At 44.1% G+C, this 22,803-nt stretch overlaps 1 protein-coding gene across 1 annotated transcript in view; it reads left to right on the top strand.

Moving 5' to 3' along the window:
* Positions 1 to 22,803, top strand: part of CDH4 (cadherin 4) — a 457,614-nt gene that overhangs the window by 432,291 nt on the left and 2,520 nt on the right. The window contains exons 9-14 of the mRNA XM_082773208.1: positions 3,519 to 3,704; positions 8,336 to 8,589; positions 11,419 to 11,561; positions 15,139 to 15,372; positions 16,432 to 16,665; positions 21,045 to 21,184. Of these exons, the coding sequence (XP_082629334.1) occupies positions 3,519 to 3,704; positions 8,336 to 8,589; positions 11,419 to 11,561; positions 15,139 to 15,372; positions 16,432 to 16,665; positions 21,045 to 21,184 (1,191 nt within the window). The remainder of the gene's footprint in view (positions 1 to 3,518; positions 3,705 to 8,335; positions 8,590 to 11,418; positions 11,562 to 15,138; positions 15,373 to 16,431; positions 16,666 to 21,044; positions 21,185 to 22,803) is intronic.

Genomic DNA, 22,803 nt, shown 5'->3' with positions numbered 1-22,803 from the left:
GATTTCATAACATGCTTCTGCCTATGGCAAATTTTGTGTCGTCATTAGCAAACACAACAAAAAAATCTTTCTCACAGCTGCTCATATGGACAAATCATTGCTTTCACAGCTTTTTATCAAAAACAGCTAGGAAAAGATATGAACATTGGAAAAAAAGGAATTCCCTTTAGAAGAAAACCTGAATTATCGCTGTATTCGTCCATCTCAATTCAACACCTTCCTAGGAGTGGCTGCAGTGAGCTAATTGGTTTTATTCTGCTGTGCGTGGCTTCACAACCCAGGCTCCAGATTTATAGCACATAGTCAAGTCACTGTGTGAATTCATCATTTGTCCCCCCACATCAATCCCTGTCTCTTCCCGAGTGATACTGGTCTGCGTGTTTATGTGCTGTCAAACACTGCATGAGACAAAAGACAAACTCAGGAATTAAACAATTTTAGTAGAATCTGATGCAACCAGAATATCAGAATGAATTATTACCTTTTCAGCAAGACATGAGTTCAGACAGGCCAGCTCTACAGGAATGAGAGAGACTTTTGCCAGCATATACTTTTATGGTAAAAGGGACAAAAAAGACCCTACAGAATTTAAGAGTTTAAAAGCACACCAAGCTCAGAACAAATTCTTATCTCAGAAGGGAAACAGAGTGTGTAACAATCAGCCATAGAAATCCTTGCGAATGGTCTTTAAAAAAGCACTCTGGAAATTAAGGACTTCAAATGCAACAATTGAAAGTGAAGCCAAATGAATTACAGGGGAATACGGGTAAATGCTACAAGTATAGGTCAAGTGGTGTTTTATCAATCTTGTGTTTACTCCAGCAGCTCCTGCGTTGCCCATTGTTTTACCTTGTTTGAATAGATATGCTTCTCTTTATTTAAAATCAATTGTAATCTTATGAAAGAAAACTTACAGCAGAGGGAATGCTGTAAAGCAGCACAGTGAAAGATGGTATTGTTCATTATCCTAAATTACTCCAGGGTAGGGAGGGAATGATATTAAAGAAGTGTGGGTAGCTCTGAGCTGCCATCCTTCCTTTAGCAAATGTAATTTAATGTCATTACTTAATTTTATTAACGGTAAAGACAATTGTGGACAATGCATGTTACAGCATTTACTTACACTAATGATAGTGGGGGAGTGTTAGCAGGAGGAAAGATGGGTTACGTTTTGGATTCCCAGTAGCTGCTGATGATAGATGATAAAAATTTGTTCTCTTCTTTGTGGTGCATCTCCCCGGTATTTGCTTCTTGACCTGCACAGCTTTGGATGGGTCTTTTGATTCTAGAGTAGGTATTGTTGTCATCAGAAAAATATTTGGCTTTATAAGCATAATAGACAATATTTACCCTTAGCGCTGAATAGAACTAAAAGAACTAACTAATGCCTAGTAGGTATTGCAACTGGATCAGCTCCTGGATTCCTCAGTATATGCAGAGCATTTTGATCTTTACACTAATGGAAAAGCTTTATAGAGGGCTATGATCTTCCTCTAGACTTTATATTGAGATGTCCTTGTGTACTTATAATTTTTTTTTATATCTCCTATATTTAAAATATGTCTTTACTACATTGCTACAGGCCAAAAACAGGTATTGTGATGGCTTTTACAAAAAGCTTCTCTAAAGTCTGGTGGCAATTGTGTGGTATTTTTCCAGGTGACTCAAACTCATTGGTGACACCTGGATTATGATCTACTACAGGTGTTCAGCAGCCTGCAATTCTGGTCCTCTTAAGTGTCTTAGAGCTTTTAGCTTGCTCTTAATGAATTAATCCTGTTTGGTTCTGCAAGGTGTAAGCCTAGCAGTGGTGGATAAAGAACTGTGGCCTAAGGTCAGAGATTTGATATAGATGCATAAAGTACTAAAATCTTTTGAAATTGCAACAAATATGATGCCTTGATGTTAGCAGTGCTGCCATCTCCTAGAAGAGACCGGAGGCTCATCAACTTGTCGTTGCTGGCATGCCATACAACATAAAATTCATGTAATAGGCAATAACTAGTGTGGATTTAGTAAGAGACAATCCTACTTAACTAATCTCCTTGAGTTCTGTTGAGCAGGATTCAGAAAAAAAAATGGTAATAGGAGTGTACATCTGACATAATCTAATGGATTTTTCAAAAGGCTTTTGATAAATTTCCATATAAATTTTCCCCTGCTTAAGCTGTGTGCTGCAGAGATTCCAAATTGGGCACGAGAATGGGTAAAGAACCCGTGAAATCATGGGAAATGAAGAGACAAGAAGAACTGTAGCATGTGCTGGAACTAGAATTATCTCGCAGCTTCCCACTGTTCTTCCCCACCACTCAGCATGGCTGGAAAGAGATGCCATCTGCATTCACTAACAAAAACTTGTTTAGGACAGGCGCATACCAGAAAAGAGGGCAAAATGCCATTCAAGATACCACTAAAGGGCAAATTTAAATCTACATTAACATAGGGCAGATTGAGTATTTTTCCTGGAGAAGTGCAATAATGTATACTAAATATAAGCACACATAGCTGAAGGACTCCAAAGGATGGGTATGGGTTAGTACTGGAAAGGGACCCTTGTGCTAACAAAGGAATGATTTATTATCATTTACATAACCTGGCATTTGTGCACACCAAAGGCCAGATTTTCAAAATGCTCTGCTCCTGCAGTTTGGGGCCAGGCTTTCAGTTGCAGACTCAGAGCCAGCCGCTCCCATCGTTTCCCCAGTGTTTAATTTGCCATATGTCAATCAGAGTGTTGATTTGCAAGTGCTGATAATAGGCAATGTTGAGGGATGAGCACATTTGAAAATTTGGGAATGTGTCTTACTGGCAGCTTCTGAGCCCCAAACACTGGAAGTATTCGCAGAGCAGGATCCCTGATCAGCCATATGATAAATCAAGGACTGGAAAGCAGAAAAGAATGCAGCTAATGCATCAGGATATGCCTGAGCTGGACATGCTCCATGAAAATCAGTGCTAAATGAGAGAATTAAGCACCGGGAAAGGCTGTGGCAAAATCACAAGAAACACTTTAAATAATGAGACAAAAATCAAATCAAGTACAAGAAAGAAAGAAAATGAAATAAAATCGCTGAAAAAGCAAATGCCATGACGGGAATCTGAGTGAGGCAAAATACCTTGTTTTAAAGGGACATAGTCATCATAGAAACAGCACATTTTAGTCTGCCATTTTACCCTCTAATGAGAATTAACTCTCCAATTGCTGTAAATTAATGAGAATGTCAGGAACATTTTCGTTTTGCTTCAAGCATTTGCTAAAATGTGGGCAGTGGCTGGGTGATAGCAGGTTTGTTCTCCTTTGGGTTAAAAAGTGAGGCTAGAATTAAAAAGGTTTGGAAAAATATTCAAAGAAAAACAATACGCAAAGCAGAGGTGAGAAAGGAACATGTTTCTCACAGCATGCACCCGTGTTCCTCTTCATGGGACTGATATCCTTGTTGGTGTGCTGGTTAAGGGGATGTAGCCACGAGGACCAACAAAAAGATCCCACTGTGACCGCTCCTGTCTTTTATTTGCAGTATTCAGGGGAAGTTCCTGAGAACAGAGTGGAGGTTGTGGTTGCAAATTTGACGGTGATGGACCGGGACCAGCCTCACTCCCCCAACTGGAATGCCATCTACCGCATCATCAGCGGGGACCCCTCTGGGCACTTCACCATCCGGACAGACCCTGTCACCAACGAAGGCATGGTAACTGTCGTAAAGGTAAGTGGGAAGCCAAAGCAAAGATGTATTTGTCACCTTTTAAGCTCACTAAGGCCAAAAGGACTGCCAGAGGCCTGCTGTTATTTCATGCCTTCCCTACCTGGGAGTACAAGTGCTTCAAGCTGTTGTTTACCCACTCTCTCTGTGCAGTTGTCCTGAATATTTTTGTTTTGAGCTATGCCAGTGATTCTGGGTTTCTCCCACCATAAGCCTTCATAAACTCTCACGTGCCAAAGGCAACTGCCAGCATCAGCGCCTGACCTGCTCCTTTTTGAGCTCTGGAAGTAGGACTGGTGCCTGGACTGTCCAGTCCTGCCCTGCTTGGCAGTTCGAGGCAGAAGCTGTGATTCTCCTTTCTGAGCCAGAAATTTGCCAGCTACCTGTGAAGCAGTGGGTAGCACTTCACTGTAGGGGATCGGCCAACTGATCTGCAGGGAGTACAGAAGGCATTTCAGAAGGAGAGAATTTCTTGGTAACAGAAGGGAAGAAGAGAGAAGATTTTCCTCTGAGCTATTCAGAAAAAAAAAAAATAAAAATAAAAAGCTGGAGAAATGTTCCTTTCCTAGTATCAAGCAATAAACACACAGTGTGGACCACATCCTCAGTGAAGGCTGCTCCACACGTTAGATCATCAGAGGATCTTGTCCAAAGGCTCTGAGAAATAAGACTATAAATATTCTCTACCCCTTCTTTCCTCCATCCATTGCCTTCCAGATTAGGAGATCACAGACACTCCAGGTATTTCCACAAGTATCAAATTCAGTTTCTTTTCTTGCCTCCAGAGAACATGCGTTTATCATCATTTGAGAGTTTGCTCCCCACTCGGTTATTGAGACCAGCAGCCCAGGCAATGAATGCTTCTGCAGTAATTACACGCAGTCAGAAACTAACCAGGTTCATTCAGCATTCCCTGAATCTCTTCCCAGATAAGATGCCTATGGATGCTCCCACTGACTACCAAGAAAGTGAAGGCATCATGAATAGGCTGCTGTGATCAGTAGGGCCTTGCACTGCACATGCCGTGCGCTGCTCCCAAAATGGATAATACATGCTGGGATGGACAAAGCCTTTATCTTCTGACAGGCCTGGCCTTATCTAACAAGAAGTTGTAATCAACTACTTAGGATGGAACGCTGGTGTTTAGAGAGCAACCTGATCAAAGAATACCTTCGTGTTGAAAAAAAGAGCCCCACTCCCTTGTGGCTAATAAGTTGCAGTCATTCTTATTTCTTACAGTTTGGATATGAGAAAAAATGACACCAGGGAAATGCCAGTGAGGTTACACTGGTGGAAACGTGTGAGCTTGTGTGTTTGTCCTGCTCCCTGGCCCCTAGGCTATGTGTGTGTGTCTGCAGATGCCACTTTGCTGAAACTTTAAGGAAGACATCATCTTACCTGCTAGATGATATTTCAGCAGGGTTCCTGTATTTATCACTCTTTATTGCTCTGTAATGACATTTGACAGCCTTATCTGATGCAACGTTATAAAACATCTTCAGGCCTAGCAGTATTTCTGGACATGCATGTGTATGGATGCATTTATGCATCTAAGTATGCACTTATCCATATGTATGTATTTTCTGCTTAAACAGAAAACATTCAACAAAGTAAAATGGAACAATTTAACTTTTGTTGACATCAGCAGCCAGTTTGAAATCAAAATGCCAACACTATGACTGAAAGCAGGGGAGGACTCCTTAGACTTAATCTAGTAAAGTGTCACAACTGCAGTTTAAAGCCACATCAAAGTGAAGAACAGGGGATTTACAAGATCATCGCTGCCACACAAGAACTTTTGCATAATGAACCGTCCCTTATTCAGAACTTGCAAGCAGAAAGCCGGGCAGATTTGTCAAGGCACCACTGATGCTGGTGTTGACTTTCCACTGCTGTGTAACCCACAGTGATCACAATGCAAAGAACCACCCGAAAATCCCATCTTGTCAAGCTGAGCTCAGAGCTTGAAATTGCGTTGAATGTCTTTACTGTATACCCTCACCTTATCCCCCTGGCTGCCCGGAGTTTCTTCCCCTTATCAAGCTGAGAGGTTTTTTGGTGTATTTTCAGCAAGGAGAATAAGTGAAAATGCTTGTGATTAAATTTTCATGGTGAAGAAGGGAAGACTCTTAGGATTCCACCTTCTTCTTTGAAATATTTTGTTCTCCGTTAATAAGTGAATATGCTTAAAGGTTAGGGGAATGTATGCACACCAAACTGGATGGCCAGCCAGAGCTTGTTCTTCGTGGCATGGGAGCAGTCTCTTGCTGTTTTCATCCCTGGTATAGGCTGAAAACACAGGTAACAACACAGTTCCCACAACTGCAAGCAAAAGGGTTTATGTCTAGGCTGCAGCAGTGGCAGACACAGTGCAGAGAAGGGCATGTTGTGGAGAAACCCACTCCTCTAGCAGCAGTTTGGGGCCAGAAATACTTCCAGACCAAGAAGCCCTTTGGAGTTCACACGACGCTCATGATGGCCATTTTGCAGCTTCTCTCAGCAAAACCTCATCTGCTGCTCTAGCCCAATCACTGAAAGCATAGCATTTCCTTTTTCTGTTCATGCCTTTTCTAAACCATTTCCATATCTGTGCAAGACCCTAATCTTCAAAGAAAGCCTTGATCAAGGAGAGAGTAACTTCGCACACAGCTGAGACATCGCAGAGTCTGGAAACAATCTCCAAGAGCAGCAGTGGCTGCCCTGTGGCAGCCAGCTGAGTAAAATGTTATTATAAACTCTGCATGGATCAGAGCTGTGAATTTATAATGGAGATGCTTCCAAAGCTTCAGTTATTATTTGCTTCAACAATAACATAAGGCAAATTTGTTCCCTTTAGTTAAAAGTACCTTGAGTAAAGGAAGACACGTGGCAAGCCCTCGGCTTGACTCTGCTGCATCTGGATAGGAGATGGGCGTGAGGGAGGGGAATTGCAGGCAAATGTTGCAGAGAAAAGAAAAGATGTGAAACGGGACCCTACTGGGCACAGCTGGGAGGGAGGCAGATGGACTGTCCCGTGCAGACAAGTGTCAGACACTGGGCCACCACAGGCCACCATGGGGTACAGATGCCTCCGTGACAAGTCAGTGGGGTGGGTGTTATGGGGTCAATCCAGTCCCTGTGCTGCATTTCTGCATCCCTGGTTTGGGACTTCCCAGAAAAGAAGCAAAAGAGGCTGCTCGGATCAACCCCTGGGTGCTGCCCAGCCCACCCCAGCCGAGCCCCTGCAGGGACTCAGTACAGACTGTGGGCAACGTTAGCAAACAGGCCAGCACACAGAAAAAAAAAAAAATATATATATATATATATATATATACACGTATATATATATATATAAAATGGGGGAATATAAATTAGAGGCGCTTGAAAGACATTGAGGAAATGTGTTAGTCAAATTGTTTCAAGGCCGTGAATAGTGTTTAAATGGGAACTTTTACCATGCATCTTTTCTGAATGCGGTTGAAGTCCATGAGTCAGTGCTGGTGGGTGTATTGGGAATCTTTATGCTTCCTTTTATTTATTAAATGTTGGCCCTGTCTGTCAGGAAACCGTTTAGCAATAGGAGCATTTGCACTTCAATTGAATAGAGATTCCACTGTTTTACCTTTTGCCCCTGAAATTTGTTTCTCTCTTGTAGCCTCCTATGATTTGATTTCTCTCCTGACAATACTGTATTTTAAACAGAACAGGGAAGCCAGCTCTTGCTGATGTAAATCAGGATAGCATTACCAAAGTCAGTGTAGCTATGGCGTTTTACACCAGTGAGGGTACGCCTTGCAGACTCAGCACTAAGGAGATGTTACGCTTCTAAATTCATAAATTACAGCAAAGCATTTTTTAAGAAGCAGAGGTGTGATCCCGCATAACTCAAGCATCCCTGGCAGATGATTAGTGACTTCCCTCACAATAATTAGTGGGATGGGTTAGAAATTATTATTATACTGCAGTTCAGTCAGTCATGCCAGCAAAGGCTTTTCACTCCTCCTGGCTCCTAAGGCACATCACCTTTATGTGCATTTTGAAAGAGATCTGTAGCCACCCAACAAGTGTGCAAGCATGCAGGCAACCTCCAGAGATCACAAGGCAAAAGGACAAGAGGTCCCACTGGAGGGGCCACCTGAGCAGCAGGACCAAGCATTGCTCCTTGCAGCTCAACCTTTGCTTATAATCTCACTTAAGAGGGAAAAGGAAAAGCACTTCAGGCTCTTGGGTCCACCTAGACTGTCCTGGCTACTTAGTCAGAAGCTTTAAGTGCTAACAGAACCGTTAAGTACTGGTCCAGTTCCTCTGACCAGGCTCTGCCTGTTGGTTTTATGGCAGCCCTCGGTGGATTTGTTCATCCAGTGCTAAACTAGCACTGGCAGCTTCTGTTCTGGAAACAATGGAGCACTGGAGCAAAACACAATGCAAATCCTCCCTGCAATTTTTACTTTGTGGGTTTTTAACTCTTTGGTCCTCCAAATACTAGAAGGCCAAAGCCTCACAGGATTGAACCCAGTCAAAAGAACTGGGCTCAGAAAGAAATGAGATGAGGCAATGACTTTGGTATCATCCACCGTCTAAATCTTGCAGCTTTCAGCCAGAAGGTTGAATTTGTTCTCTGCTTGGCTCAATTCTTGCTTGTTTGTTTGTTTTAGGCAGTCGATTACGAGATGAACAGAGCTTTCATGCTGACAGTGATGGTATCAAACCAAGCTCCCCTGGCCAGTGGAATCCAGATGTCCTTCCAGTCGACAGCAGGAGTCACCATTTCGGTTACAGACGTCAACGAAGCGCCGTATTTCCCAACGAACCACAAGCTGATCAGACTGGAGGAAGGGGTGCCCACAGGGACAGTCCTGACAACGTTTTCCGCTGTGGATCCTGATCGCTTCATGCAGCAAGCAGTAAGGTGAGAGACCAGCCAGCCACAGGAGCTCATGTACACGAGGGGAATTTCAGCAGGAGCTGAAATTGAATTTGTGAACTAACTGATGTGGTATCTGTTAAATACCTGGCAGGTACTTGCAGCCCCAGTCGAGTGTTCACAGAACACCCCACAAGCTGGTGAACATCTGATCCTCCCTCTGAAAGCCAGGCTCTGGTCCAGGAGGGCAGGCAGAATGGGATCCCATGTTACTGGATAGCAAAAGGGCAGTTCTCAGCTTCCCATGAAACCAGTCACTAGCAGGGGTCCCTGTGTCATTACAGAGACAGGGATCAAGGCTACATTTTATGAAATGTTTTTTCACGGCTTTGTCATAAAATTGTTGACCTATGTTGATTTTGCACTTCATAAACACAATATGGGAAAAGACAGCTTTGTTATTTCTGTTTTACGGAGGGGAAACTGAGGCGCAGAAGGGGCTAGGGCTAGATTTCCAGATGCAGTGACTGTGATTTTTCATTATGTCTGGTGTTGCTTATGGAGGCTTTAGCTTCAGCCTAGCTTTAAAAGCACAGTGTGAGCATACTATGTGACCACAGCAGAGGCCTCTTAAACCTACATCAGTTGTGACATTTTGTGTCAGGAAGAGTTTGAAATATTTCACCTGCCACTGCACTGCCTGGTCTAGAAAATGATTGTTTATTCACTGCCTCATCTTGTTGTCTTTAGACAGGTATTGCGACTTCTAAGGAGAGAGACCCTCCTAACTAACAAGCCAGTTTTCCTTTTATTCTTGAAATATTGCCCTTTGAAGAGTCTTTATTTCCCTGATGTCCATAGGAAGTCTGGTTCTTCACAGGAGAGAGCAGTTTCTTTCTGGCTGAATGCTCCCCTGATCCAGAGGTGGTCAGTCTGTAACCCCAAACAAGCATCCACCATTTCAGGGGGTAGGACTGGCTCTGCTGAGCCCTTCCTGGGATCGCACAGTGCCTGTGCAGGCTCTTGTAAGACTTGCTGTAAATACGAACAGCAAATTACTTGAGCTGATTTTTCGCAGTGCTCCCAGGACACATGTTTTGTGAATCCAGGAGTGCTTTGTTTCCAAACAAAAGCACAGTCTCTCTTACCCTCTTTTCATCAGGGCAGCCTGATGCCAAGGCTTTGCAAGAGGCAGCACAATGCTGCTAGGGTCCTGTAGCTATCCAAAGGTACTTTGTTTTTCCTTCATCATTGGCACTGGTAAATTAGGGAAAAAAAGATACCCTAAAAGCTAATCCTATGGATCCATGGTGAGCAGTTCTCAGAGAGCTGGTCCAGCTGTTATAGCCTTGCACACTGTTTTCAGAGCTGTGCTTTAAACAGTCTTTGATAAAGTGGAGTTTTTACAAATACAAGGTAAGGAAGCAGGAGCATCTCCAGTAAGGCACAGCTTGGCATGGCCAATGTCACACCTCAAGTTATCCTCATTAGCCACAGATGCATTCACAAAGCCAGCTTTGAAACTGGATCCCTGGTCATTTAGCAGTGAAAGGGCAAGAGACTTACAGCAATGATATTAAAAAGAAATGAAAACATCCCAAAGAGTCTAGCTCCATGAAATGTAATTCTTTCCTTTGGCAGGGGCTTGTGCAGCTGTGCTGTTGCTTTCCTGCTCACATGGATTCACACAGCTCAAGTTTCACTTTGAGTTTCAGCTTCAAACGGCCCATTTCTGGAAATGGTTACTCACCAGCAGCTGGAGGTTCTCCTGCTTGCATATATAAAGACAAAAAAAATAATATCAAACCATCAGCAGGTCTGAGTTACTCATAAAATAAGCTCATCTTTCGTGTGCTTATTTCAGTGATTTATAGCTTGGCCATTTATTAGCTTCCAGTTGAACCACAGGTGATAAGTGTCCATCTCAACTCAAGCCTTATAAAACAGAGGTAGAAATCCAAAGCAAGGAAGAAAATGGAAGCAAGAAAGCAAGTGAGAAAGGTAAACAGAACATGTTGGTCCAGAAACTAGATTGTCTCTACTCCCTGGTCCCACAGAAGGCTTCTCCTTGTGCTTTTGGACTTTGTTGATCCTGAGATCACTGGTGTCAAATAAGGGCTCTGTCCTCATGCATCTATTCCTGCTCACAGCCCCACGTTGCTGCCCATGGGGAGCACTCTTACAAATGTGCCCCTTGGCCCTTCCAGCCATCTCCTTGTTGCTGTTCTCTGCAAACGTCCCTTGTGCATAGCACCACCTCACCCGCTGTATCAAAGCCATATAAAATACTTCAGGAGAGGCTTCAGCCTTTGGTCCATGCCTTAATAGAGCTGTGAGTTCCTGTTATACTCCTGAGGATGTGATTCTGATACAAAGGAGTGGCGTGGCCAAAACAGTGTTTAACACATCTGAAAACTGCCGTTCTTCCCACGTGCTATTTCCCAACCTGTTGTTTATTTGTAAGCAGCAGAAAACAGGAATGTCCATGGATTTAGAGCACAAGCTACTTTATGAAGAGCAATATAGAGCAAGAATCTGTCCTCTAACTCAGGCAAACATATGCAGTGGTCATTGCAGACCCCATTTCTTCTTGGCTGCAGAGTCCTCAGGCTACATCCACTCCCAGTAGGAGGAAGCTGGCGTGTAAGTGGCACTTAGCAGAAAGGAAAACCTTTAAAATGAAAGAAATAGAAAAATTGAATAATTGTGGAGGTCAAAAACCGGATACTCAATTAGCATTTTGTTTGTCAACAAAACCAGTTATCTAAAGGTCCTTTGAATCATGGGTCAGGAGTCCAGAAAAACCTTATTTCAAGCAATATTAAGGATATGTCAGTGAAAAGACTGCCATGTATTTATTTCCTTTCTCTGTAGATACTCTAAGCTGTCAGATCCTGCAAACTGGCTGAACATTAATGCCACAAATGGTCAGATCACTACCGCTGCTGTCCTTGATCGAGAGTCAGACTACATTAAGAATAATGTCTACGAGGCCACATTCTTGGCGGCTGACAACGGTGAGCCCAGGCTTCACATTGTTCATGCTTCAATAAGACTCTAATGTGATGCATTAAGAGAAATGATGCCCTGACAGAGTTGTCAGTATAAGTTATCTTTTCCCCAGGTTTTTATGGTCAAAAATGTGAAAGTGGGACGGGAAATTGCTGGAGTAAATTAAATGTGCACAGTATACAGAGAGTGTTATTAAGGGAAAGGGAGGGCAAATGGAAAATCGATTTGGGGAGTTCAGTGTAGTGGTGTAGCCTGAACTTAAAAAAATATCAAAGGGATGTGATCTCCAAGGGCTGTTGAACACACTGGTCCTGGTAATCGTCCCAAAGGCACTGATCAGAGCATTCAGGAAGCCTTCCACTGGGAAACCAGAAATAATTGCAGGGGATGGCAGGAGGGTATTAAAAATAAGCCAATCCATTGAATTGCTATGGCTTTCATGAAAGGTGTCTGTCTGTCATCAGTGCTAGTCTCTCTCTGTCTGTTACCATTTCTGAAATGTCCAGCCATCATCAGAGCATCTGGATGCTGGTGTACTTTATTATCAAAGTCACTGAGACCAATACAGATCTTCTCACGGAGAACTTAAGGCTTGATCTTCTCTACTCATTAAAGATCACACAGCACTTTTGGCCAAATTAGCACTGTGAACCTCAGTGCTGGCCTCACTCGAGGGCAAGCAGTCCATTGCTGCTGCAGTAGCTTCCCTGGGCAAGCAGAAGGCTTTCTTCCCCCTCTCCCACCCTCGCCTTTCCCCTCAGGGTGCTGGGTGCTCAAAACGAACCTGAGTTATGCTTCAGCAACAGAATTAAGTCTAGGCTTGGCTGTGGGCACCTAAGTGTGTTGTTCATACCCTGTAGGTGCTTCAGGCTGGTTTCTGTGTTAGCTGTTGCCATCCCTCAGGCTGGTGGATGCTGTGTCTGCTATAAGTAGATATGGGGATGCTTTCAGGGCTAACAAAATCTTTGTTGGTTGGGATTAGGTCTTTGTTGGTTGGTTAGGATGCAACTTAATTGCATCCTGAGTCACAGGGGCAAGGCAAAGTCATAGAAGAGTTTGGGTGCTAAGCAGCAGTACCAAGCAGCAAATTTTACTCCACCTTGGTGCCATCAGTGGTAGGGCTGGTGTGGGCCCATCCTAACCTTCTTCCCTGTGAAGGCAGCTGGGGCAGTGAAACCCAAAATAGCCCCATGAGTTCTGGCAGCGTTTGTCTGCGAGATTCCCAGGGCAAAATGGATCAAATGAGTTGGCTGAGGCTATACACAAAAGCAGTGGTAGAGCTTGAACCCATCAAATTAAAACTCAGCATCTGACCTTGCAAAGCCAGAGCATTTAGTACAAGGGGATGTGGAGTTAACCCCTTTCCCTGGATTTGGTGCTGATGCATCTCAACATCAGCACCTCCACATCCATCATTCAGCAGCTCAGAAAGTGAGGACCTACATAAATCTGTTATTCTGAAAAATTAATCTATTACTGGTATATTGCAACTGTTAAAATGCACATAAAGCAACACCTTATTTAAAATTCTGTCTGGAGTGCTTAGGATAACAGCAAAAGTTTCATCTAGACTAATAGACTCTCACATCTCTCCCAAGTTCCAGCTTCTCCGGCACCATGTACTCATCAAAGAAAGGCTTTGGTTTGGGTGTTTTGGTGGGGATTTTTCTTTCTTTCTTGCAGCAGAAGCATCTTGTTTCCTCAAGTTCTTTTTGCTATTTTCAGTGTGTGATAAGCAGTTTAGCCAAATACTCCCTGGAATACAGCAGTTAAGTGTAGAAGTAGGAGTGGTATGTTCCCTTTTTTAAAAAAAATAATATATATTCTCATTACTATTTCAATCTTAATTCCAGGCAATGAACCAATTTCTCCACTGAAGCCAGTAGCACTGTGCTAGTTTACATCTCTTAGGCATAAAGTCCAAGGATCCCTTGTAATACATCAGTACCTGCTCTGTCCACACCCTTGCTCTCTCCACATAACAGCTGAAATTATACAAAATGTTACTTGGTTTGCAATAATTGGACATCAAAACTTTGCTTTTTTTAATTTTTATTTTTCCTGAGCCTGGCCCAGAATTGCACTCAGGAAATACCCAGAACCTGAGCACAGCGATACCCAGATACTCACACAAAACTGCATTTGTGTGTGAAGAGATTGCAGGGTATTTCAGCCACACGCAAGTTAGAGTTTCTCAGGACTGCTAGTTTGCTTTCAACCTATCTCAGAAGCTGTGGATGTGTGGGGGCCTTGCATTCATCCCAGAAGATACTCTAGGCAACATGAAAATAGCGCAATCACTTTTCTTGGTCCCAGAAGTCTCTTTTCTTGTTCAGCCCCGGTATCCTGGTGAGCTGTCTGTCTCTCCAGAAACTTTCAAGGCTGATCAAAGACATTGTTTTAGAGGGAGACCTACCCAGTGCTTACAAGATGAAAGGGTGAGATCAATGAGTGAAGAGCTAATGTAGGAATCATGAAAGAAGGATTTCCAGGGCTCCTTCAGAGTTTTCAAGGCTCCCTTAAAAAAAGGAAGCAGAAAGGAGAAGAATATAGGCAGGAAAGCCCATGGATGCAGAAGCAATGTTTGAAAGTCTAGCGAGGGGATGGTTTGTGTAGCTTTGTATCCAGCACTGGGAAGAAGAGCCAGAGTTAAAAATACAAACTTAAAAAAGAATTGCTGAAGGAAAGCTGCCTGAAAAGGGAGGCAGTGGGCAAGCCTGAGCAGAGCTGCTGGATGTATGCATGGGGAGAAAATTTAAAAATACCACACCATTTCTGGAAAAGCTCTTCTTTCATGCCAGGGAGGGCCTTACTTTGGGTAACTGGTCACCAGTCAGCCAAATGTGGCTCTTCACCAGCAAGAGATTGGAGAACCAAAACTGTTGTGCTGTAGCATCCCCGGTGGTTGGGACAAATGTAGAATCACAGAAGAACCCTATATTGGGACGTACTGTTGCTGCCATGGGTTAATAGCAGCCCAACATGTTTGGTGATGGTTGGCTCACTCTGTAGGCTTTGAGCAAGGACCTTTCGCTAAAGCTAGGACTTACTGTGAGATGGGCTGTAGAGGTGGACCTTCTTTGAAGCAGTGTAGTAGTCTGCTAATTTACAAACTGGCTAGCCAGTGCCACAGTGAATGTTAACTAAAGGATTACACCATTTATTTTTTTCTTTCAAGCCCTCTTCTTCCTCCTTTTAGCTATTTTTTCAGATGTTATTTTCCTCTTCAGAGCAACAGTTACCAAAATTTACACTAACAGTCTGGCGTCACCTCCTTGTATTTTTAGAATTTGACTAAAGACATTGCTGTAGGCTACAAATCTGCAGAGCTGAACATCCATGTTCTGCTGGAGCAAAAAAACAGCACCATTAGGAGGCTTGGGGAAGTTTTAGTAATGCCTCTTAAAGCAAGGGACCATGAAAGTGCAGCATGTCCCTAGTAAGGTCCAAGGAGGGAGGGAGAAAAATCCTGATTTATCAAAATTGGAAGGCAGAGAGGGGGCTGGCCTGTGGTGTTGTTGCACCCACTGCTTCCCAGGTGATGGTCATCGGTCCTTGTTCAGCTCTGCCTCTCCCACTCAGGTATACCCCCAGCCAGCGGCACTGGCACGCTGCAGATCTACCTAATCGACATCAACGATAATGCTCCTGAGCTCCTGCCAAAGGAAGCACAGATCTGTGAAAAGCCGAACCTGAATGTCATCAACATAACAGCCGCAGATGCTGACATCGATCCAAACGTTGGGCCCTTTGTCTTCGAGCTGCCAAGTGTGCCATCTGCGGTGAGGAAGAACTGGACCATAACACGGCTGAATGGTAAATGGGGCAGGCAATCCTGAGGACATTTGGACTCTGATTTGCTAATGAGGCCACGTATGGTTTCAAACTTCCAAACTTTCCTACTTTTTTTATCTGATTTTTATTTTTTAAAGCACATTATAGCTGACATTATAGACAAGATAGTTAATCAGAAATGATTTGTATCAGACCTGCAGCATAACTCTAAGAGCCTTGGCACTTGGCTTTTTTTAATGCAGTTCATAATTATGAACGGTTATCAGTACTGAACAGAGTATAAATCATCCATAATGGCCAAGGGGAAAAAAGCTATTATCAGTCTTCCTTATGTTCCAGTGTAATTGTCATAAGCCACAATCAGGATCAATGTTCATTTCTCTGACCATAATTGCATAAAGGCAGCCTTTTAATTTACCATGGAACCAGGAGGGCTAGGTAAGTGTGAAGATTACCAGTATGTGAAGGATTTTTATATTGCAGCATGCAACCACAATTGGCCCTAATTGCTTCTCTGATTGGTAGTTTCAGCAGAGGATTGAAAACATCCTGGAACCTCGGGCTGGTTTTGTCTTCAAAGCTGCTCCCTCTCGCCGAGGTCTGGCACCTTCTGCCAGCCTTGTGCCCTCGTGGTTTGGGGCTGAGCCCCCAGCTCTGGTGCAGCAATGGGAAGGAACACAAGGAGGATTACATGGCTGAGCATGTCCTCGATGGGTTTTGGGCTTCCCTAGAGCCCCAGGGAGGGAGGGTGGGCAAGCAGAGAGCCTGCAGAGAGGCCAGGTGCAGCCCAGACCAGGGGACCACCATTTGCGCTTCATTTTTGGCATTTCCTCCCATTTTAAATGCATGCAATGGGGTTTGCAAATGGCACCAAGGTATGTTAGCGTGGTGACGGAGACACGCTTTAGTTTACAAAGCACAGGCTGACTGCTGACTGAGCATTGGGGCCCAAGTGTGGTATTGGCAGCCTCTTCTTCTGGACTCCATAGCCTGCTCCGACAGAGGAGCACTGCCCGCGTGAGTACGGCTGCAGGGCTCTGCCAGTGTCTGCCATCCATCTGCCTGTCTTGATTTCTCCAGGAGATTACGCCCAGCTCAGCTTACGAATCATGTACCTGGAAGCCGGTGTGTACGACGTGCCAATCATCGTGACAGACTCGGGAAACCCTCCCCTGTACAACACATCCGTGATCAAAGTGAAGGTGTGCCCGTGCGATGAGAACGGCGACTGCACCACCATCGGGGCAGTAGCTGCCGCAGGACTGGGCACGGGAGCCATCATTGCCATCCTGATCTGCATCATTATTTTACTAAGTAAGTGCCGCAGGGGGTGACGCTGCTGGGAAGTGTCACATTTCCCGTCCTGTTCCCCTTGGTCCCATTATATGCTGTATTTTTCACAAGCTCCATGAAAAGGGCAGAGCTGTGAGCTTTGTGCTGCGGGTGAGGATTCATTTATCTGCATTCCAACCTCCTTCAGTGCAGTGTCAGCAAAGCGAGAGCTGGACCATGGACTGCGTGTGCCAGACTTCTCTTTCTAGGACTTCCAGGAACTTTACAAACATTCATTGCATCTGACAACATCCTGTAGGTAGTGAGTGTGATACGATTCTCCCCGTTCTGCAGAAAAAAAGTTGAATGACTTGTCCCCAGTCCTGTGGCAGAATGCCCCACAGATCTCGAGACACTGCCTGTCCCTATGTGACTGTGGATTTACTGGTTCCCAGTTCCAGATGCACCATTTATGGGAGTCCAGCTGGTCCCTGCCAGAGCCAGTGCACAGCTGTGATTTTCCAGTTGTTCAATGCAAAGGGAAAAAAAAAAAAAAAAAAAAAAGGTAGTTATTCCTATTGCTTCTAAAATTGTGAGGGATTGGAGAATCAAGGTGGATGGTTAGCGTTTGCAGAGGAAAGATCTTCCTGGTTTGTAGGGAGAGCTCAAGGGCTGGGGGTGCTGTCAGCCAAGGCAGAGGCACAGCCCTCCCGATTGCCCAGCAATGCTATTAGTCCCGGGCTTTCATGAGCATTGCCAATAACCATGTGTGCGCACATTTAAAAATAAAAATGATATCATTATAACTTCAAGCAGGAGTTGGCACAGTAGGGATAGATAAAAATGAGCTCTGAAATGAACAATGAGGTAAATATTCATCAAGAAACACAGGATGAAACCATGGGACTCCCATTAAAGCTAATGGGAGTTATGGTGTTAAATCACATTTAATTTTTACCCCCAATGTGTTTAAACAGAGAACAGACAGAGCAACGTATGCTACAAATGTCACCTAATGCAGATACGATATGGTACATTAAGAGAATGGGTCATCTCTGGGCAAACATCCATCCTCCTGGGCCAGCGATGGAATACACAGTCATATAATTGATTTACCCTACCAGTCTGGAGAGGGAGCAGCAAAGCTGGTGCCTGTGGCTGTGCAGCCCCCCAAGCAGGTGCAGACATCCCCGTGCACAGCTCTGATGCACGCTTTCTGCCCTTTCTTGGATGTGGGGTCCCAGCAGCGAAACGTTTGAGGCTGTCCCCTTCATCATGCACGTTTGTTGTGAATGCAAGCACCTGCAATTACACACCTTGAAAAAGGAGTGGCTTTCATCAGTTCCCAACACGTTTTCTACAGCAGGGCTTGCAGGCATGCTTATGTGCCTATGCACTGATGCTCTGCAGGCTTCACCACCCCATGGAAGATCAGTTCCTAACTTTAAGAATGAGGGCACGGGAAAAGTTTGCACCACAGGTCCCAGAGACGATAAAACACAGGACTTCTTTTTGCTTCCCTTGTTTAAATCCAGTCCTAAAATATGATTTAAGCAGTTGAAAATCCTATTGACTGAAATTAACATCAGCTGAAGGACGTTTGATTTAAGAGATCCCTCTTTTCATTCGCAGATACATTATCCCTTTTTAAATTACGGGTTTTATTACAAAAGCTTATTTTTACATTCATTGTAATTCTAATTGACTTTTTTTTTTTATCTTCAAGAGCTGCAAAGCACTGTATCAGTGATGAAAAATGTAATTTGCGATGAACGGAGTTTTTCAGCTACATCCTTCTAGTGTTTTGCCGCCTTTGTATCTATTTTATATCGTGACCTCTGAACAAAAGCCTGCAAAAAGGCAGATAGGACTTTTTTTTGTGCTATTTGTCCATTTTAGAGTCAGCAGGTCAAAGTTTGATGGCTTTAAAAGAAAGGAGCAGCAAGGGGACAGATCTGAGGTTGCTCAGGTGAAGGAAGTTTCTGCCTTTACCTTTGCTCAAAGGTTTTTTCTTCTTCCTAATACCTGATGTATTAGCTGCACGAATAACACATTTAGGAGAAGAGCAATGCAATAAAAAATTGTGAAGGGTGAAGACAATAGATTTCAAGAAAAACTACATGCAGAGTGAAAATGGGTCTAACAGCAGTAATAGCACTTCCCATTCTGCAGAGTGAATAAAAGGAAGGAGAGTGCACTACATCCGCTATTGACACTTTGAAGGTCTTGGTTTTTTTCAAGGTAGCTGTAAAGGCGTTAATGGCACAGTTTTTTCCACAAGTGCATGAAAAAGTAGCATTTGAAAAAAATAAAGGGAAAAAAAAAACTGGTAACCATTATAATATTGTCTTTGTGGACTAGGCAGGTATCTTGTTGTGAGAGACTTGAAAAGGAAAGACGAGAAAAGGACTTCAATAGTCTGCTAAATAGCTGAGGTTTTATATTGCAGATAAGAGTTACATTTTCTTCCCTTTTTCTTTTTTGTCTCCTGAATAGATCTAGGATAAGCATTAAAGAAATGCTGAACTATCTGAAAACAATTCTGTTAGCTAGCAGGCAAGGATGGCAGCCAGTTGGCACACAATGGCGGTAATTAGCTGTCCAGTCCTCTTCTGCTCTCTTCAGTGAATTCCTGTTGGGTATAAACGCTTTGGTGCTGGGAGGAAAAACTCAGATCCACCTAAACCACCTCCCCCTGTGGCGGGGGCTGCCAGCTGGGCTGCCCGCCTGAGCCCCCACGGTCCAGGAGGCCTTGAGCTGCTCCCCTCTGCTTGCCCTACGTGCTCCAGGAGGAGGCAAGGGGAAATAAAATAGGGGATGGTGGGAAACAGCAGCTGCTTGTTCTCCTCATGCAGCTAACAGCACAGTGATGGTCTGGGATCTTCCATCCTACTTGGGTTTCCTTGTGTTGGCTGCATTGATTTGGCATGGTTGAGGTTAACCCTGGTGAGATAAAGCCAAGCCACCCATTCCCAGCTACACTGTCTGTCTGTCTCTCCCTTCTCCTGCTGATTTCAAGCACCACAGCTCACATGGGGAACAGAGGGGAAAGCAGACACCAGGAGGTGTAGCTGCAGTTTTTGTTGCATTTCTCACAGCTACTGAGGATGAGGATGAAAGCTAGCAACTCAACAAGTTCTTGGAGAAGACAAGGTCTAGTTGCTTTGCATTAGTGGAATATAAAGTTCCCAAAGCAACTTACATAGAGGAGGTCTTATGGAGCCCACAGCCTGTGGGCTGTGGCCATCTGAAGAAGGTGGTTATGGAGCAGGGAGCCAGCTCCCTTTGGGAAAAGCTGTTAAAGCTGAGAAAACTTTCTCAAAATGCAAGTGTTCATTTCTCTCTGTTACTGTACTGAGAGATTAGCCAGGGCCTGGCATGCAAATGCTGATGGCTGAAGAGGTTTGCTGTGTGATAACCAGATTTGCTCTCCCTTCTGCAAAGCTGAAAGGGTTTCCCGTGATCTCAGATCTGCTTTGCAAGTCGATGGTAAAATGCACATGCTCATGCCTGGCTAATATGATTTTAGAAGTTTAGAAAGCCACCCTCACTTACCAAAGAAGAATATGAGCGAGTATAAATCAAAGTACACAACCCGGCATTACCCAGTCTCCCCAAATCAGTCTTCCTTAGCAAACTACAGACAGCTCAGCAGGATGACTGCCAAGGCCAGGGCTTACAACCCAAGCTGACATCAGTGTGCATGCTGGAAAGACCACCACTAGTGCAAAGGTGCTGTTCATTTGCCTGTCCCTGTTTGCTTCTCAGCAGCTCTGCAACTCTCTTTCCTTTGTTTTTATTTTATGCTTCTTGTAGAAAACTCAGGATTTAGATCAAATGTCTTCAGAAAGCTGCTGTTTTCACACTTGCCGTTTTCTTTTCCTTTGATTGTGTGTTTTACTTCTGATAAACATCAGCTCAATCAGCATTCGTGATGGAGCTTAAAGAACTGTTTGGAGGAGGCCTGTCACAGCATTTACAGCTCTCACTGATCTCTCCCTTATAAATTAGAACATGCAAGAGGATAACATTTTTTTCCTCTTACTAGCAGTCAGTGAAGTTTCTTCCCCAAACTCATCGTGGTCTGCAATCTACTGTAAGTTGCAACATATGCAGTTCATTCAACATTTGTTCAGCACACGCTGACATGTGCAGAGGATTCTTGCATGGGAAATTATTCAAAACATCGTTAGCCTTTAACATCAGTGTATGCTTTGTCTTCATAAAATGGGGCTGCTACTCCAAGAGGGGTATTTATTCCCTCACCTGGTGGCTGCATAAACCCAGGGGACGTGCCTCTCAACTAGCAGCCAGCCTCTTCCACAGCAGAAGAGCGCAGGCAAGGTGTTAGGAGGTGCCACCACGCTCTGACCCATGCAGCCTGGGACATCCTGGCTCACCCAGCTCCTTCACTCTTACAGCCATGGTGCTGCTCTTCGTGGTGTGGATGAAACGCCGGGAGAAGGAGCGCCACACCAAGCAGCTCCTGATCGACCCCGAGGATGACGTGAGAGACAACATCCTGAAGTATGATGAAGAGGGAGGTGGAGAAGAAGATCAGGTGAGAAGGTCTTGGCCAGAGTAACTGTGCAATCTCTACTCTCAAAAAAAGGCAGAAACCACATCATTTTCACTAGTGTATTTGCAAAGGACTGTATCCCCTCTTGTTTATGCCCGGGCAGCCTTATTGGCTTCCCCAGTGTGGGGTGGGCATCGATGAGAGCCACCCTAGATCCAGGGCTTTCACCATGTTTCTGGAACATGCTCCTGTGTAAGCAGGACCATGCCAGGAGCACGGTGCCACATGGATTTTGTTATCCCCAGCCCAGCTTCCTGGGGAGGGGTTATAAATCAATCCACAGACACTCATGTTCAAGCAATATTTCTGTTTTGGTCATTAAAGGCATGTATTTTCCCATACCCCTTCAGAGATCTCAGGAAAACCAACTACTGGCTACCGCCCGTCCCAGCTCTGTGGCTGGAGGCACCTGCCTTGGTGTGCTTGAGCATAAAGCTTTTTTGACTTCCCCTGTATTTTCTTAATGGTCCCTGGTGTGCCTTTAATTTCTTTTAATTTCTGGACATGGTTTGTGAGAAATGTCTAAATACATTTGGGGATTTTCTTTCTCACCACAGAGCTTGTAATGGCAAAGCTTTGCTGGGGGACAGAGCCCTCAGCCACGTCTGCCCGAACGCGTCAGCTCTTCTGCGGCGGCTTCTTTTTACAGACAGCGCTGCTGATGTGGCATGTAGACATCCCTGGCCTGCACTCTGGGGATGTGCTGTCCCTCTGCTAAGGATGTATTTCCTTGGCTAAAATTCCAAAGTTTGGCCTCTTGTGTTTAGGTCACTGGTTTTTTATTTTATTCCCACCTAACATAAGAGCCCAGGACACTCTCAAATATTTTGTTCATGCAAATGATGTCTCTGCATCATGTCACAGCTTCATTTTTTCTTGCTGAAATGGACCACGTAGTAGTCAGGGCTGGTGTCCAGGAGTCCCGAGGTCAGTGGCTGGCACTGACCAAGCCACTGCAGCACGTCTTGCCCTGGAGGTCCCCCAGTACCCAAAAGCAAGCGAGGGAGCACAGTGAAAGCCCCACAGGGATCCGAGGCAGGGACTTCGCCCAAAATTTGTAAAGTTCTTATTCAACAGAAAAATCCTTGCAATTAGCATTTCTTTTTTCTTGTCACTGACAAGATATTTATAAATATTGCTCCTGGAGATTCAATCATCCCCATCTGAGCACAAGAACAGTTTTACCAGTAGAACAAAGTACTGTTATAAACATTCAAACTCGCTGAAGTATCTGGTTTCAGGCAACTACACTGTAAGCTTAAATATTTTAGAAAGGATTCGTTAAAAATAACAGCAGAGGAAAAGCAGCAAAACACCATTACCTACATGAATACATTTTTAATGGAATATTACCTGGTTCTCATTCCCTGATAGAAACCTATTCTGCTGGGATTTTTCACAAGCAGAAAGAACATAATTACTTTAAAAGGCCTACATGCATAAATGCAGTACACATTTTAATGTTTTTACTTCTGTACAAATGTAATTGCAATAATATGTCTACCAACACCATGTATTTACATTATATTATGTATTTCATCCAAAATTTATGCACATATCTAGGCACATGCAAACCAAAGCTAATTTTTTATCCCAAAGAT

The sequence above is a fragment of the Aythya marila genome, assembly GCF_965140915.1.
Source record: "Aythya marila genome assembly, chromosome: 16".
Taxonomy (NCBI): Eukaryota; Metazoa; Chordata; class Aves; order Anseriformes; family Anatidae; genus Aythya; species Aythya marila.
The sequence above is the reverse complement of the archived record's forward strand: the minus strand, read 5'-3'. Positions and strand labels throughout refer to the sequence as shown.